Source organism: Pelophylax lessonae (genome assembly GCF_965119305.1).
Source record: "Pelophylax lessonae genome assembly, chromosome: 4".
In the NCBI taxonomy this organism is placed as follows: Eukaryota; Metazoa; Chordata; class Amphibia; order Anura; family Ranidae; genus Pelophylax; species Pelophylax lessonae.
The window spans coordinates 247237434-247255999 of NC_138771.1; the positions used below are offsets into that span (position 1 = coordinate 247237434).

Below are 18566 nucleotides of genomic sequence, written 5' to 3' on the forward strand. Positions count from 1 at the left end.
CTTTTTTTGCCCCTAAATGTTTATTTTTATTGCAATGCACAATTCAACAGTATGCAATGGGTGTATCTCACTGTAACATATGTGGACAGGACCGCAATAAACTCTTGTCCCCTAAATCTTTTTTTTTATTGCAAGGCGCAATAAAACAGTATGCAATGGGTGTATCTCACTGTAACATATGCAGACAGGGCCGCAATCAACTGTTTTTGCCCCTAAATGTTTTTTTTATTGCAAGTCGCAATACAACAGTATGCAATGGGTGTATCTCACTGTAACATATGCAGACAGGGCAGCAATCAACTTTTTTTGCCCCTAAATGTTTATTTTTATTGCAATGCGCAATTCAACAGTATGCAATGGGTGTATCTCACTGTAACATATGCGGACAGGACCGCAATAAACTCTTGTCCCCTAAATCGTTTTTTTTATTGCAAGGCGCAATAAAACAGTATGCAATGGGTGTATCTCACTGTAACATATGCAGACAGGGCCGCAATCAACTGTTTTTGCCTAAATGTTTTTTTTTTATTGCAAGTCGCAATACAACAGTATGCAATGGGTGTATCTCACTGTAACATATGCAGACAGGGCCACAATAAACTCTTTTGTCCCCTAAATAGTTTTTTTTATTGCAAGGAGCAATACAACAGTATGCATTGGGTGTATCTCACTGTAACATATGCAGACAGGACCGCAATCAACTTTTTTTGCCCCTAAATGTTTATTTTTATTGCAATGCACAATTCAACAGTATGCAATGGGTGTATCTCACTGTAACATATGTGGACAGGACCGCAATAAACTCTTGTCCCCTAAATAGTTTTTTTTATTGCAAGGCGCAATAAAACAGTATGTAATGGGTGTATCTCACTGTAACATATGCAGACAGGGCCGCAATCAACTGTTTTTGCCCCTAAATGTTTTTTTTTATTGCAAGGTGCAATACAACAGTATGCAATGGGTGTATCTCACTGTAACATATGCAGACAGGGCCGCAATCAGTTTTTTTTGCCCCTAAATGTTTTTTTTTATTGCAAGTCGCAATACAACAGTATGCAATGGGTGTATCTCACTGTAACATATGCAGACAGGGCCGCAATCAACTTTTTTTGCCCCTAAATGTTTATTTTTATTGCAAGTCGCAATACAACAGTATGCAATGGGTGTATCTCACTGTATCATATGCAGACAGGGCCACAATAAACTCTTTTGTCCCCTAAATAGTTTTTTTTATTGCAAGGCGCAATACAACAGTATGCAATAGGTGTATCTCACTGTAACATATGCAGACAGGGCCGCAATCAACTGTTTTTGCCCCTAAATTGTTTTTTTTTATTGCAAGGAGCAATACAACAGTATGCAATGGGTGTATCTCACTGTAACATATGCGGAAAGGGTCGCAATAAACTCTTTTGTCCCCTAAATTTTTTTTTTTGCAAGGCGCAATACAACAGTATGCAATGGGTGTATCTCACTGTAACGTATGCGGACAGGGCCGCAATCAACTTTTTTGCCCCTAAATGTTTTTTTTTTATTGCAATGCACAATACAACAGTATGCAATGGGTGTATCTCACTGTAACATATGCAGACAGGGCCGCAATCAACTTTTTTGCCCCTATATGTTTTTTTTTATTGCAATGTGCAATACAACAGTATGCAATGGGTGTATCTTACTGTAACATATGCAGACAGGGCTGCAATCAACTTTTTTTGTCCCCTAAATGTTTTTTTTATTGCAAGGCGCAATACAACAGTATGCAATGGGTGTATCTCACTGTAACATACGCGGACAGGGCCGCAATCAACTTTTTTTGCCCCTAAATGTTTTTTTTTTATTGCAATGTGCAATACAACAGTATGCAATGGAATTATCACACTGTAATGTATGAATGAAAAACTGAAAAATAATTTTCCCCTTAATTGGTGCTTGTTGAATAGCAGATTTGAAATGCAGTGTCTGTCTAAACGCTGTAAGTCACAGTAAAATATGAAGGAAAAAAGTTTTTTTCTTTTTAAAATGCAGATTAAGCAGACACATATGCACTGAGTTTGCAGGAAATGCCCACTACACACCGCACGCCTAACAGGTTGGATACTGTTCTATTCCGCTATTGAAAAAAAAAAACCCATTTGAATGAAAAATAATTTTTTTACCCTAAATACTGAAAAATAATTATTTTCCCCTCACATTGGTGCTTTTTGAAGAGCAGGTTAGAAAAGCAATCTCTGTCTAAAGACTGTACATCAAAGTTAAATATGAAGGAAAAAACGTTTTTTCTTTTTTAAATGCAGATTAAGCAGACACATATGCACTGAGGTTGCATGAAATGTGCAGCACCGCACGCCTAACAGGTTGGATACTGTTGTTCTATTTCCCTATTGAATAAAAAAAAAAAACCCATTTGAATGAAAAGCTGAAAAATATTTTTTTTTACCCTAAATACTGAAAAATAATTATTTTCCCCTCACATTGGTGCTTTTTGATGAGCAGGTTAGAAAAGCAGTGTCTGTCTAAAGACTGTATGTCAAAGTTAAATATGAATGAAAAAAATGTTTTTTCTTTTTTAAATGCAGATTAAGCACACACATATGCAATGAGGTTGCGTGAAATGTGCAGCACCGCACGCCTAACAGACTGATATTTATTTTTTTTTCTCCTTTCTCCTCCTCAGTTGGCTCAGGTCAGGGCATAAAGATTGTGCACTGCACCCCACACAATCAAATCAATGTAGATCGCTGTCTGATTAACCACTTAAGCCCCGGAAGATTTTACCCCCTTCCTGACCAGGGGGTATTTTGCAATTCGGCACTGCGTGACTTTAACTGACAATTGCGCGGTCATGCGACGCTGTACCCAAATGAAATTGACGTCCTTTTTTTCCCCACAAACAGAGCTTTCTTTTGGTGGTATTTGATCACCTGTGCAATTTTTTGATCATGCGCTATAAACAAAAAAAGAGCGACAATTTTACAAAAATAACAATATTTTTCAAATTTTTTTTATATGAAATTCCCGGAAAAAAATGTAAAATCTAAATTTTTTAACATTTTAGGCCAATTTGTTTTCTGCTACATATGTTTGGTAAAAAAAAAAAATCACAAAAACCAATTTTGATTGGTTTGCGCAAAAGTTATTGCGTTTACTAACTAAGGGAAAGATTTTTGTCATTTTTATTGTTTTTATTTAACGAGTAATGGCGGCAATCTGTTATTTTTTTGTGGGACTGCGACATTGCGGTGGACAGATCGGTCCCTTGACTGACATTTTTGACACTTTTGGGAGTACAAGTGACATTACTACAGTAATCAGTGCTATACATATGCACTGTTGCTGTAAAAATGACACTGGCAGGGAAGGGGTTAACTTTATTGGAGAAGGAGGGGTTAAGTGTGTCCCTAGGGGCGTGCTTCTAACTGTTATGGGATGTGGCTTGTTGTATAACTACAGAGATATACGATCCTGCATAGCAGGACCGTATGATCTCTGCCCTTACACAAGGGAGAATGACAGGCGGCTTTGTTTACATTAGCCGCCTGCCTTTCTCCCTCTGTAACGGACGATCGCGAGTGACCGGCGGACATCGGATTCGCCGGTCACACGTGCGAGGATCACAGTGAGCGAGCGGGGGTGGGAGCGTGCCTCTGGCGGCGTGCGCTCGCCCCCTATTAGTTTGGTTAGGAGAGTGACGTACCCATACGTCACTTTGCCTGCACGGGGCTGACCCCTGCAGTATATGTACTTGCGGCGGACGGCAAGCGGTTAAAGCAGATTGTTCCTATCCTATGTTTTCCTTACAAGCAATCTCTCCAGCCTGGCCCTACAGTAAACTCCTATCTCTCCCTCCGGGCAAAAAGGTTGTGCACTGCACCCCCACACAATCAAATCAATGTAGATCGCTGTATGATAAAGCAGATTGTTCCTATGCTTTCCCTACAAGCAATCTCTCCTGCCTCGCCCTACAGTAAACTCCTATCTCTCCTTCAGCAGCAGCAGTCAGGAACCTGTCCCTAGTGCGCACCGACCTTGTGCATTACCACTTAAAAGTTTATTAAAATCAAAGAAGGGTAGCGTACAATATACTCACAAACGTAGCATATGAACAAGCATATAGGAAATGGGCACCGCTCGCTTCCAGGACACTTCTCTACTGCTGGATAGTGCAGCAGTGGCGATTTTGGCTCTGAGGAAGAGGGTCCTCCCTCGAAACGCATAAGCCACATCAGGTTTTGAGGACACCATCACGCTATCCAGCAGTAGAAAAGTGTACTGGAAGCGAGCGGTGCCCATTTCCTATATGCTTGTTCATATGCTACGTTTGTGAGTATATTGTACGCTACCTTTCTTTGATTTTAGTAAACTTTTAAGTGGTAATGCACAAGGTCGGTGCGCCCTTCTCTTGTTGTTTTCTTGTAGTGCCTTTTGGATACCCTTGGTCCTGAGGGGGGCAGCAAGACCACTTCATTTGTGTCATAAAACCGCCTAGAAGATTCACCTTCCCGCATACCACTTGAGCGCAGGAGAGATATTGTTGTTTTTTGGAAATCCTAGTATAGTTATAGCAGAGTGACGCGCGTCGCTGTGTGACTCCAGCTTATATAGAGTCTGGGTCACATGCTGCACTGGCCAATCACAGCCATGCCATTAGTAGACATGGCTGTGATGGCTTCTAGGGCACACTAGTTAAACGCTTGCTGATTTGCTGCCTTGCACCTATTGAAAGCTCGCCATTAAAACTGCGCCAAAACATCAAATAACGTTACCGAACAACGGACAGTACCCGAACATACAGTGAAATGTTCTGGTTCGGGTCCGGGTACCGACTACCCAAAAATCCGGTACGAACCCGAACAATACAGTCCAGGTTCGCACAACCCTAGTAATGAGAGCTGCAGATGTCAAATTTTTTCTGGTCATAAAGAGAATTACAGAATTAACATACCCATCAAAGGGTCTGTTCTAAAGGGGCTGGACAGCAATTTATGATACTTTTCAGACACACCCCAACTTTTCTAAATTAATTTATAAATTCATTAATATTTCCATCTGCCAAGGTTTCACAATTTGACAAACCAACATATTGGACAGAATGAATTAGCATTTGTTGGAGGCCAAATAGGTAATGAATCAAATGCATGTATCACTTAGGAAATTTAATGTGTTTTATTAACCTACAGAACCTTGTAATATAGGTGTTTGATATCTAACTGATTAACGTTCATATTTGCCAGCACACCATAGATCACCAATGTCATCCAAAAGGCTATTTTATTTTAAGAATGATCCCATCACAAAAAGATGGGTGCAATGTTTTGGAGCTGCGCAGGATGCCTTCCTCATGCCTGACGAATAGGGTCCTGCGTAGCTTCTAAACATTGCACATTTCTTTTGATCCCTGTGATGGGAATATTAGTGTTAAAATATCTAACTGTGATAGGCATCTTTTCATACATCAGTGTGACCACTTTTGATGACTGTAACTCTCTCACTGCAGGAATTGCAGTTTATGGCTGGAGTTTAGAGCTTGAGATGTACTAAAGTTCAGTCTGGATTCAAATAAAACTATACTTACAGAGATGTATTAGTTCTAGACTGCTTTATGACTGATTTAGGACAGCTATTTGGAGTCTTTGCTAATTAAGGTTTACAACATCCTGCTTTGCTTCTAGCTGGACTGTTTTAGTGGAATTGAATTATGCTGAATTCCATCCAGCTGACCTGCTTTGTGTCATGGTATCTTAAACTGGACTGTCATGTTCCCTCCTATGAATGCCGGGCACAGAAAAAAAAATTGAATCTGACCATTCAGTTACTGACTTTTTTTAAGGCATATTTAATGGAAGACAAGGGTGGTACTGTGTACAATATCATTATTCCTATCATAGGTGTGTACAGCCTATTGCATTAGGGTGTGCACCCCAAAGCTAAAAACATGTGTGTGTGTGTGTGTATATATATATATATATATATATATATATATATATATATATATATATATACTTATGCACACACACATAGACACACAGGGTTAAGGAGTGTGCTATTTACAGGGGGTATAGTTAGTAAGTGCGTTATATGCGAGGTGCAGAGGTAGGAAGTGCACTGTGTACAGGATGCAGAGTTGGGAAGAGCGCTATATACAGAGTGTAGTGTTAACAAGTGTGCTGTGTACAGGGTGCAGGGCCCCCATACACGAAGGACCGCTATCAGAGTATCTTATTACATCAGGTTCCCCCATCAGAGTAAGCTCATAAATAAGGAACCCTGATCAGAATACCCTCATATATCAGTTTCCCCCATCCGCGTGCCCCCTTACATCAGGTGTCCCCATCAGAGCATCCCCAAGCATCAAGTTAACCCATCAGAGTATCCCCCTACATAAGTTGTCCCTACTCAAGTTTCCCCAATCACAGTTCTCCCTTATATGAGGTGTCCCTATCATAGTTCCCCTAAACATCAAGTTCCCCCATCCATCAAGTGCCCCATACATCCGATTCCCCCCTCAGAGCCTCCTTACATCAGATTCCCACAACAGAGCCTCCTTAAATCAGATTCCCCCATCAAAGCCCCTTACATCAGATTCCCATATTAGAGCCCCCATACATCAGATTCCCCTATCAAAGCCCCCATACATCAGATTCCCCCATCAGAGTCCCCTTTACTTCAGATTCCCCCATCAGAACCCCCTTACATCAAACTCCCCCTATAGAGCCCCCTTCCATCAGATTCCCCTATCAGAGCCCCCTTCCATCTCATTCCCCTATCAGAGCCCCTCTCACATCAGATTCCTTCATCAGAGCCCCCTTACATTAGATTCCCCCATCAGAGCACCCCTTACATTGGATTCCCCCATCAGGGCCCCCTTACATCAGATTCCCAAATTAGAGCCCCCTTACATTAGATTCCCCCATCAGAGCCCCCCCTTACCCTTCTAGTTTGTAAGCTCTAACGAGCAGGGCCCTCTAGTTCCTCCTGTATTGATTTGTATTGTAACTGTATTGTCTTCCCTCATATTGTAAAGCGCTGCGCAAACTGTTGGCGCTATATAAATCCTGTATAATAATAATAATAATAATAATTAGATTCCTCCATCAGAGTCTCACTACCCACATGGAAGAAAAATATATTTAAAATATATTTTAAAAAAACATTCTTAATTTTTTTCCCCCAAATATATTGGAAATATATTTGAAATGCTACAATTTTGGCCATATTCAATATATTTCTAAAAAATGTTCCCTAAATATATTGGAAATATATTTTTCTTCCATATGGGTATATACCTGTCCTGTAGACTCCAAAGAGCCAGGCAGGTAGACAGATGCTGGAAGAAGTGTGCTGCAGGGTAGGGCAAACATGTGAAGTCATTGATTGCCATGAAGCCGGAGGTCCTAGCAATCAATGACTGCAGGTTAGTAGGGTTCAGAAAACAGGAATAGCTGGCTGACGGTCCAGAGTGGGCTGTTAGTCAGTCTGCCATTTAGAGAGGGCTGCACTAGAACTGTAGGAGTGTGGAGGATAGGGTGCTCTGGATAACAAGGGGACTTTAACAAACAGTATACGACTGGTTATTGAAATGTGATTAATGCACCACAGTAGCACTTCAGAAGAGGGAAGCACACTCTATAGGAAAAACAAAGCAAAGAAGAAGGCACTTCTAAGTTCAGTAATGACAAGGCAGGGTTAAAAACACTTACAAGATGGAAGTGAAAAACCTATCAATGAATCCATGTGGGGTGCTTCCTGGGAGTAAATACAGCTGCAAGTGGGAGTTCTAACCAACCATCAGTGGGAAACACTGTGTCTCTAAACCAACATGGAGAATTGTTCTGTCAGGGCCAGCATGGAATACAGGCAACCAGAAATTACATCAGACTGGGCGGGACATGTTTTGGAGCATGCCCAGTCGTTCCTTCTTCAAATCAATTGGTTTGAAGAAGGAGCGACAGGGCATGCCCCGAAACATGCCCCACTCACGCTGATGTCACTTCCGGTTGACTGTATTCCATGCTGGCCCTGACAGCACTGCTCTCCATCTTGGATCAGAGACACAGTGTTTCCCACTGCTGGTCTGCTGAAACTTCCACCTGCAGCTGTCTTTACTCCCAGGAGGCAATCTGCTGGATGTTATGGATTTATTGATATGCCTGTTTTTTACTTCCATCTTGTAAGTGTTTTTAACCCTTCCTTGTCATTAAAGTGTTTCATTACTGCACTTAGAAGTGCCTTTTTCTCTGCTTTGTCTTTGCACTAGAGCTGTACACATCCCCCGCCCCCTCCTCCTCTGCTCCTATTAGCATATTACAGAGCGTGTATTGCTGGGAGAAGAGACTGTCAGTTCTACACACAGAATTTGCGCTTCTGTGTGTGCAAGTGACAGTAGCGAACGGGGGACAACAGGCTAGCACCGGAGGTGGCGGAACTCAGTTCTGGCACGTTATGGCAGAAAAAAAGCCCTGACAACCCCCAATGTGCACACCTATGATTCCCACATAGAGTGGGTCGTCTGACCTCATTATTTTCACAGATGTCTTCTCCAAAATATCTGTTTTGCGTGTATACAAAAAAGAGGATAAGTATTTAGAGAACTTTAGGAAGGGTCCTTTTCCTGCCTGTGAAGGATATCGCTACAGAGGTCCTTGCCTCCCAGACCCTGGAGAGGATGTACAGTAGCTGTGGAAGGTCTTTGCCCTGTAGGCTCCACTCGGTGAAGATGTGCAGAGGCCCAGTCCTTGTCTCCCACACTCCTTTCCTAAAGGCCTAAAGAGTTCAAAGCTGCCCTGAGGCAGAGGGTGAAAACACTGAAAAGTAGACACTTATCAGGGACTATAGAAACTACACAGGCCTGTGGCAGAGGCCTCACAAATCCTAAAGCTTACCTGTGGTAGATTTCCATGCTGTGGTAGATAGTAGCCTGTTTGGGCCTAGAGAAGCTTGTATAGGTGGATTTCTTGCAGCTGTTTTGAGCTATCATCTACCCCTAACCCGCTCTTCCAAAGACAATTGAACCAATACAATTACAAATATAAGATTGAAGGACCTGAAGTCTGTCAAACTGTCATGAGTATGTTGGGTTCAGCTATGAGGCAGGACCCCAGAGCACAGACTGAAGAATTGTTTTGCCCCCTGTCTCCCCAGACACTTACCTGAGTCCTCTAATAGTTCAGTGCTGTGCCCACCTGCAACTTTTCTTCTCTCTTCCTGGTCCCACAGGACACTGAAAGCAGTGGGAGCAATAGGCTTCTGCTGCTGTCAGTCAAATCCTGTGAAGAGGGGGCTGGGAGTGTGGCCCAGTGGTGCTCTGTGTGTCTATGGATGCACACAGCCCAAATCAGGACCATGTGCACACAGGTGCACCCTCAGCACATGACATTGCAGTGAGCAGAAGAAGGAGCAGAAAGCTCTGGTGTGGGACTCCAAAAGAGGAGGTGAGGGACTGATCTGTGCATTACTATTGCACAGAACAGGTAAGTTTAACATGTTATTTTAATTTTTAAAATTCCTTTACAACCACTTTAGGTGTCCTACTAACTGTGAAATAACAAGTAGCACAAAACCTGCACTTTGGGCACAACATGCCAACATATATTATAATACTTTTTTTTTTCCAAAATACATTTTTTTGCTTGCCAGCTGAGGTTTAACTGGGGAGCCCTGTAATGATCAGATTCTTCAAGGAAAATACAGCTCAGAGAGAAATGACACAAGCCACTGATTTTAAAAAAATATATATTTTTAGCTTAGTAATGTAAATAACTGCAAAGACTGCCAACTTCCAAAAACAATGTTTGTTAAATCAATGGCCAGAGGAAGCATTCCTCAAGCCCAAAAATTGCAACTGCGCAGTTTCCAGTTGGGATCTCACTTGGAGGTTGACTCCATGTGGTCCAGATAGAATTTTGAGAGTTTGACTAAAGCATTAATATTTGGAGTCTTAAAAGGAAAGGTGCAGTCAAGTGTTCATTCAGGTTCTACAACAAGAGCTCTGCAAGTCTACAGCATGAAAATTCAGTCACAGTGACCCCTGTGGTGGGATGACTTTTGCACAACATAATTGAACCAGAACCTGCAGCAGACTTGCATAATATTTGCCAAGAAAGTTAATCTGTAATCATGAAATTTGGACTTTCTGCAATTGTGCAACACACTTGTGAAGCCTGGCAAGTCATTTTCAAACTTGCATCACAATTTCTCACTATCTGGGAAAGTAAGAGGAGTTTACCACTTAGACAGTTGTGCCTGGGACACTTGTTACCCATAACATGTGTTCCCACATTCTTTCTTGATGTTTACAAGTACAAATAGAGGTTTAATTTCCCCAAGAAGGAAACAGAAAGCAATTAAGACTTGACAATCTATTTTGTACCCACTCTTTGAAAAACCTATAAAAAAAAACTACACTTTAAATACATGTGAGATCTATGAGTACAGTTAAGAGCTTCACTGTCTCGAGTAGTATAGCATGTAAAAATACTTTGCATAGTAAAAATGGTTGCTGAAAAGTGTTGACATGTTTTGGGGCAAGGAGCTTTATTACAAACTATCCAACCAAGAGGTAAAAATTCATAGTCCTACTGCTTTTTATAGGGCTCAGATAAAGCAGCAGTTCGTTATTAAAGACCTAGGATAATGAAATCATCAAGGGCATACAGTGATGACATCACATGGTTCCAATTATCCTATCACTTACAATGTTATCAGCAACCTTTTATATGTTGCTGTGTATAAGTACCTCTCATGAGCCTTGATGCTCATGGGTCACTGGAGATCTCATAACGTGTCAGGACATTCAAATATCTACAGCAGTGAAGGAGGTAGCCAGGGTCTTATCCAGTCTCATGGCCTTTGGTCAGAGCTTCTGTACCTGTAATGGTTTTATTACTGTTTAAAGAATAAAATCTACTGAAAAGAAAAGACAAGCCCCTCACTTTTCAAACATATATGCAAGTCTGTGTGTTTTACATGTATATGGAAGACAATTTATGGAACTGTAAGTAAACGTCTACTAAAATACAAGACTGTATAATCATATAAAATGCAGTATAACATAAATATTAAGGTTTAGGCTTCTGATACCGAATAGAACAGACCTGTAAATATGTATAATTGCTTAATTGCTATAAATTTTTACTTTCGTTACGGTTTACCCAAAGCTCAGAGCTTATTTCTAGCTCATAGTGTACAGTATGCTGGCAGTGCTCTGCTCTCAGTTTTCAATCTGATACACTAAGTAGGGCGTATACCATATCACATTACCTAGTGCTCAAGCTCTCTCTGCAGCAGGGCTTAACAAGATAAGAATAAAGGCACAGAATGTACAAACACCAACTGTACTGTACAAGAGAGACAGGAAACAAGGATGTGGCATTTATATAATAAGCTGAACCATAGTTAAAGATACACTTTGTCACTCTATGTGGTCGTTGGTCTACAAATACCAATACTAATATCTGTATTGGTTATAATTTAATCAGGAATATGAGATAACAAAGCATACAGAGATTATTTTTTTATTGTACTGAACTGAATTAAAAAGTCATTACATTCATGGCACCAAACTAAACAGACATGCTAAACTTTTTGCTGTTGTTTAAGTCATGGTTTAATGCAAACAACTGAGGCAGCATACACTGAAAAATAGAAAAAAAAGAAAAATCTTACAGCTGAAGTTAATTTAGAGTCATAACAACAGCAAAATAATGCGTATTAAATTTATGAAAAAAAAATAAAAATGAAGTATAATTTAAAATGTACTAACATGTTTTGAACTGAACAGAGTATTGACATATCTCTTGCCTTTCTACTTCAACACTTGCCAGATTCTTGCTGTGTTTATCACTGTGATGTGATCACGCTGAATCTTACATACATTAATGACTAGGAATGAGGCAAAAAAAAAAAAGACTTATATAAACATATGCAAACGTCTTTAAAAGTGAAATATGAAAAATGCATGTATGATGTTCAAAAATACATATAATATTATTAGAACATTTTGTAATGGGAAACACACTATCTTTCATATACTATATGCCTCCCTAACATTGCTATATCTAAAATTAATTTATGTAAGCAATTATGGCTATCACATTGTTGCTATCACAGTATATCACTGAAACTTAGTAAACCTATTCTATAGGTAATAAATATACTGAATGTACTGAAGGCAGATACTAATCCTCTACCAAACACTGAGCTCTAACCAAGTGTTATAGATATATATGGACCACCTCATTTAAATAGTTAATGGTTTTCATTTTATATTTACTCATTTACAGATCTAGCTACCAATGTATTTTGGTTAACCTGTTAAATCAGTGCAAAAATACCTGGAAACAACCAGGTATGACTAGGACATATTAAACGATGTAAAAAAATAACATGAAACAAGATTTACAATAATTACGGTTTCATAGCAAAAAAAAAAATCAGCATACTTTCTCTTGATTCTTGCCTTTTAAATTTGCCATCTACTGTACACTAGCAATTATTGACAAGAAGTTTGCCAATACTAATATTTAACTTGCTTTAATCTCTTTGCACAGCAAAGAACTTTTGTAAATGTATCTAGAGCTTAAATTAGAAAAAAATAAATAAAAATAATTCTTAGCAACTTGAATGACTTTAACAAAAGATAAACAGGGTTACTGAATATGTTAAGGCATAGAGCAATTGTGCAGTGTGTAGTTACCCATTACAACTATTGACTGTAATCTTTTAGTGAGTGTTCTAGAGAGGTGAAATGTGGTTGCTGGGGGCTACTGCACATTATTACTGTTAGCATTGCCTTATAAAGCCTCATGGGCATTTTCTTTCACTTTATGAACGTGTACATGTAAAAATTTAATTTAGTTAAAGAAGGTAAAATTAAGTTGATTCTCCGTATGAATGGAAGTTAATCTCCCTTTAATCCCTTGACAAACTGATCCTTAAAAAATACAGGCGTCCACTGGGATTTGTTTTCTATGATATATTACTTTGCTACATTAATTTCTACTCCTGCATTGCTGAGATATATTTTCATAATGCACAAGACTGCCTTCATTTGATAATGGGGCAGAGGATGACTGTCGTGAACACAAGTCCTGTAAACGTACAACTATTCCCAGAGCTAAAGAATACAAACTGTTCTTCCTAAAACAGAAGAATCCCTAGTAAACAAAGACAGGCATACAATATAAATAACCATTTTAAGTTAATTCCTGAATAATTAATTGATTTTCTGTATGTGCTTGTAGCTAGTGAAGTACATTCATTTCCCCTTATTAAATATTTGATTTACAAAGGCATTGGTTTACACAAGCTGTACTTGTTAAGAGCCACTGTTGCTTTTTTGCCAAAGGTGCAGACTGACTGCCTGGGTGAACAGGAGAATTAGGCCAGGTATTATACCTGAGGAATGAAAGGGGCATCTGAAAAGACAGAGTTGACAGAATCGGAGTCAGACTTTGATCTGCTGTTCTTTAGGATACTCTCTGCTGTGAGATTCTCATTGTTGATCAGTCTGACTTTTCCATTTTGGCCTTTCTCTTTTCCCTTGACAGGCTCCAGAAATACAACCCGTTTTCCAGTGCTGGACTTCCTTTCAGCATGGGGCTCATGGGATGGCGTGGCACTTATGACAGAGGAGTGGGCACTGCTTTGGTTTTGCTTTCTTTTGTGTTTCCTTGATTTACACCAGCATCGACAGGGTGTGAGATAAAGATAGAGAAGGACCAAAACTATACTGACTACACAAGCAGCAAGTGTAGTAAAGGCAGTGTTGAATGCCTCATGTGCATGAGACTTGTTGCTTGTAAAATTGCCTATTGTTATTCTAATATCTATAGTTTCATTAATCTGTCTTACTTTGTTTATTGCGATGCATGAATAAATTCCAGAATCTGCAATTTGGGCATCTTCAATTTCAAGACTCCCATTGTAAAAAACTCGGAAATGTTCAACTGGGGTTTCTGGTTCTAATAGTCTGTTATCAGGGCTTATCCACATAAATTGAGTGTTGGTATCGATAATCTTGCTGTCACAATGTACCACCAGTCTTTCTCCAACCTGGACCTCATACAACAGACCAAATACATGAAATGACCCATTTACAGTACTTTCAGAACAGTTAAGAAAACTGTCTTGTATAAGAGGAATTTTTTTAGGCTCAGACAGTAAAGTACAGACATAATAGGTCTTAAAATCCACTACTGGACTAAACTGTCTATGATGCCAAAAGTTTAGCATTGAGTTCAGATGGCAGTCACATAAAAAAGGGTTTTCATGAAGGTAAATGCCACTAAGTTGCCTTGCTGAGATTAAGCTTATTTGCTGAACAGGCACAGATTGCAAGTTATTATGAGATATGTCCAACAATACAAGTTCTGTGAGTTTACTTCTTCCAGAATACAAGTCCAGTGGGAAATGTGTCAGTGCATTGTAGCTTAGATACAATTTCTGCAACTTGTGAAGACCTCCAAAAGCCCCAGAATCCATATGGGTCAACTGATTGTTGTAAAGCAGAAGGACTTCTAGCATTTTAAGTTCTTGAAAAACTGGATTACTCAGCGTCCTTAGATTATTGGAGGATAAATCAAGATACCTCAAATTCGGGATGGTGGAAAAACTACCACTAGAGATGCTGTTAATAATGTTATGATTTAATATCAAAGAGTGCAATTTCTCAAACAATACAGGGAACCAGTCCGGATCCAGAAAACTTATTTTGTTGTAGCTTAAATCCAGCCTTCGAATAAATTTAAAGGCTGTCCTGGGCACTGAAGACAAGCTCTTGTTAGTGCAGCTTACAATATCACTGGCACAGATGCAACCTTGAGGACACACCCCAGGAGGTGCACCACTAACATTGCTGATAATGCACAGCAAAAACACATAGGCAATGCTTTTCCATTTTAAGTGGACGTTCCCAAATTCCATAGACAAAAAAGGACAAAAGAAAAACATCATGGCTTTGCTTTTCAGGAGGTACCAAGTGATGCACTCAATTCTGGAGGTATCTTAATGGAACATCTTGCCATAAATGTTTTCCTTGGGACTGCATTCATCTGGTCACTAAAATAAAACAAATGGAGTTTAGTCAATTCAACGTAAACTTCAAGAAATCGTAACTAAAATATAAACTATAAGTGGATGAAATCATAATCACAATCAGAAGTTCATGCAACACAGCAAACATGCAGGAAAGTTTGAAACGAAGAGAATTGTTAAATCTAACACACACTTGCAATATTAAGTAGAAATATACATTGGAAATGTTAGGTACCTGTTATTTCATAACATTCGCTATCTGTTGCTTGCATGTGGACAAATAAGTCCTCTTTCCTGACCTTTCTTTGTCTTCCTTCATTGCCACTGTGTATTCTGACAGCAGGGAAGTTTCACAGGCAGAAGAGAAACAGGTTTGCGAGCTGTGCTTTGTATTATCCTGTCTGATCAAGGCTGCTTGCCTTCAAGAGAAGCGTATTTGTGAGCGGAGCCTGCCCAGCCTCTGTTCACCTGTGCACTGTGATTGGCTGCAGTCAGCCTAGAGAAATATACAAAGCTCACTGATGAGAGCACAGACAGCACAGATGCTGCTGCCTATGTCTACAGGCACTGGATCCCATCCCCCCCTCCCCTTGCCAGCAAAACCTATGATGTTGTATGTATCCCACTCTCTCTTTTCCTTCTGTTCACTTAAAATGTTTGCATATTGTGAGCAAATTCCATTTCAGTTACCCAAGGGATGTATTGTTCAGACTTCAGTCCTGCCAAGCGTGAAGAGCCTTACTGCTATTGCACGATAAGAAGAGGCATTTCCATTATCACCAATCACAGCTTCTTCTTACAGCTACCCACCTGAAGGGGAAAACATTTGCAATATTTAAAAAAGCATTAGTTGGTGTCATAAAGGCTTAGAAAAAAAAAAAAATCTTTTTTTTTTTTTTTTTTTGTCACTTGGTGACCGTATCAAGAGATTCTGAAAATCTCTGACTACATAGCAACAGCACATACCAGATATATTACCCTGGAGAGGTACCAGCACACAGCTAATTGCACATCAAAATAGAGTCTTCCGTTGCAAATCTGAAGCATACGTACATATGTGAGCTTCTTTCTTTAAGTAAAAAAGCCACAGTAGGAAAATATGTGTGTATAATCAGTTTAATAATCCATCACTATTAATCACATGGTGTAGTGTTAGAATATTAAGCGTACATCATAAGGGGCACACATGCTTAGCTTAGGCTTACATTTTTCTATGGTGCATATCAGCAGTTGTTGATGTCTCTTCTACTTTCTCAGCATAGACTTGCAACTAGCTATGGCAAAGTAAAAAATGCAAAATGAGAGAAATACGGAGGCTTCTATGCAGCTCTTCTTCTTATAATGCTAGTTGCCTGGCTTTTTCTGGCTTCAATACCTTCTAAAAAAAAGACCTAAAACAAGCATGCAGCTAATTTAAGTAGAGTTAAATCCTCAAAAATACCTCATTTTTAGAGCGTGTGTTCTAAATTTATTCTAGGTTCATCAAAACAAAAGGTGTACCAAGTCTTACAGCTTGTTTTCTTTAGGAAGCAACCACAAACTAAGTAGAAAAGCCTGCCCTTGCCAGCATTCTGCAAAGAAAATCCCTTGCTCTTTGTGTGGAAGAAATGGTCTCTATGTTGAATCACAATTAGAGTTAGAGTCCTAAAAGGGTACTTATCAGACCTCTGCACGAAATTCACTACTTCCACACAAAGAACAAAGGTCCTTCTATGCAACATGCTGGTGGGGACAGACTTTTCCACTCAGGCTATGGCTGATTCCTAAAAAAAAAACACTATTTGGGACTTTACACATCTTTAGTTTTGTTGCTTCCAGATTCATTTTCAGGAAAGACGCATACATGTGTGCAGGCGCATGATTCCTGGAAGCCCTGCTTGTGGCGATATAGCGGGTGCACGGGTGCGAGTGAGCACACAGGTTTGCGCACGTGAATACTCATTGATGCCCGGTAGGCTATTTAAACTGCATTAGTTTTGTGTCAGTGTCATTTGGTCTATTATATTGCTAAAACTTCTGTGTATCTGTTCCTATATTGTTTTTCCATTGCCGACCCAATCTGCTCCTGACTTTTCCTGAACTCCACCTTCACCGACCCCTGGCTTGCCTCTGAATTAAGCTTCTGCTTTACCCTTCTGCTCACCTGCCTTGCTGTTACCGACCCCAGCCTGACTACTGACTACACTTCTGTCTGCTGCCTGTGTCTGATCTGCCTGCTAGTTGCTGACCTGCACTGTCTGACCTTGCTTTCCCTCTTCCTGCACCTGAACCAACTGAAGCAGTACCCGACATCAATTCCTGCTCTTCTGCCAGCTTTCTACCAGGCAGTTGTTCCTGCGTGTACTGACGCACATCAGCATTCTCCAGCAGAAGTCTTATCAGGCAGTTGTGACACTCTGTGCTCTAGTGTTTCCTGTTATTTTACCAGGGCTCCTGAGCTAAAGCTGTAAGAGAGGCCTTCCTCTGCGCTTCGGGCTTCATCACCAGGTACGTTTAAATTATATTTACACAATTAAAATTAAAAGTGCATTAGAGCTTAAAGTAGAAGTCTGGGCTAGAACTAACTTATCTCAAATCTGCACCCTCCCCCTTCTAACTCCAATTCTAACTTCCCTGTAGAAGAAAGATGCTTATACTTACCTGTTCTCAGGGTACTCAGATCGGTCACATGAACGGCTTCCAGAGGAGGGAAAGCCTGACAACAGATGTCCCATTAGTAAGCCTATGGGTGATGTCATTGCCCTGGCGTCTTGTCCCTCCTTTCCCCTGCTGGGAAGATTACACGTTCGGGCCAGAACAGTCTTAGAATAGGTAAATATAAGCATCTTCTTTAATAGGGTAATTAGAATAGGAGTTAGGAGGGGAGTAGGAGCCAAATTAAGCTTAGTTAGAGCTAGCATTAAATTCTACTTTAAAGTCTAAGTTTAGGTTCATGCTTTAGCATCTGCATTTTCAAGCATTTTTGTGTGCATCTTTTTGATATGGTTTTGCTGTGTTTGTTATATGTTTGCCATGCATTCATGCTTTCCTGTTGAAGTCTTTGACCATAAATATACTATGTTGCACCTAAAGAAATGCCTTCACCTTTTTCCAAGTTGGACAGAAGCTTGTTGTGCAAAGTCATGTGACACAGGTATAAACAAGGAATTACTGTAACTTTTTAATGAAAAATAATTTAGTGTAGGTTTTCTTTCTCCTACCAATATGTTATAGGGTTGTGGTAGGATAACAGATCAGCGCATAAGGAACATAAAAAACTCCATGTAGATAGATATCTAATTATTAAATAAACCAAAACCTTATTTCCAACACAATGCACTCTTGGGGGTAGTTGAACCAATATTAATCTGGGGAGGTGCTGCTTCAATAAAAACAATATAAAACAGTATCTAACAACACATGGAGAAAATCACATTGATTACCCCAGCAGCACTTATCACCTTTTTGAGAAAAACTATTAAACCACCACCTCCCAGTGATAAAGTGTACAATAGACTAATACAGATCTATAAAGGATATAAAGCATTGCTTGTCAT

General features: G+C 39.8%; 1 protein-coding gene across 1 annotated transcript; it reads right to left on the reverse strand.

Moving 5' to 3' along the window:
* Positions 1-12439: 12439 nt before the first annotated feature.
* On the reverse strand, positions 12440-15586 carry AMIGO2 (adhesion molecule with Ig like domain 2). The gene is made up of 2 exons (XM_082252678.1): positions 15266-15586; positions 12440-15054 (listed from the first exon to the last, which is right to left on the reverse strand). Exon 2 carries the CDS (start codon positions 14947-14949, stop codon positions 13387-13389), a length of 1563 nt encoding a protein of 520 aa, XP_082108804.1. The 5' UTR covers positions 14950-15054; positions 15266-15586; the 3' UTR covers positions 12440-13386.
* Positions 15587-18566: the final 2980 nt, after the last annotated feature.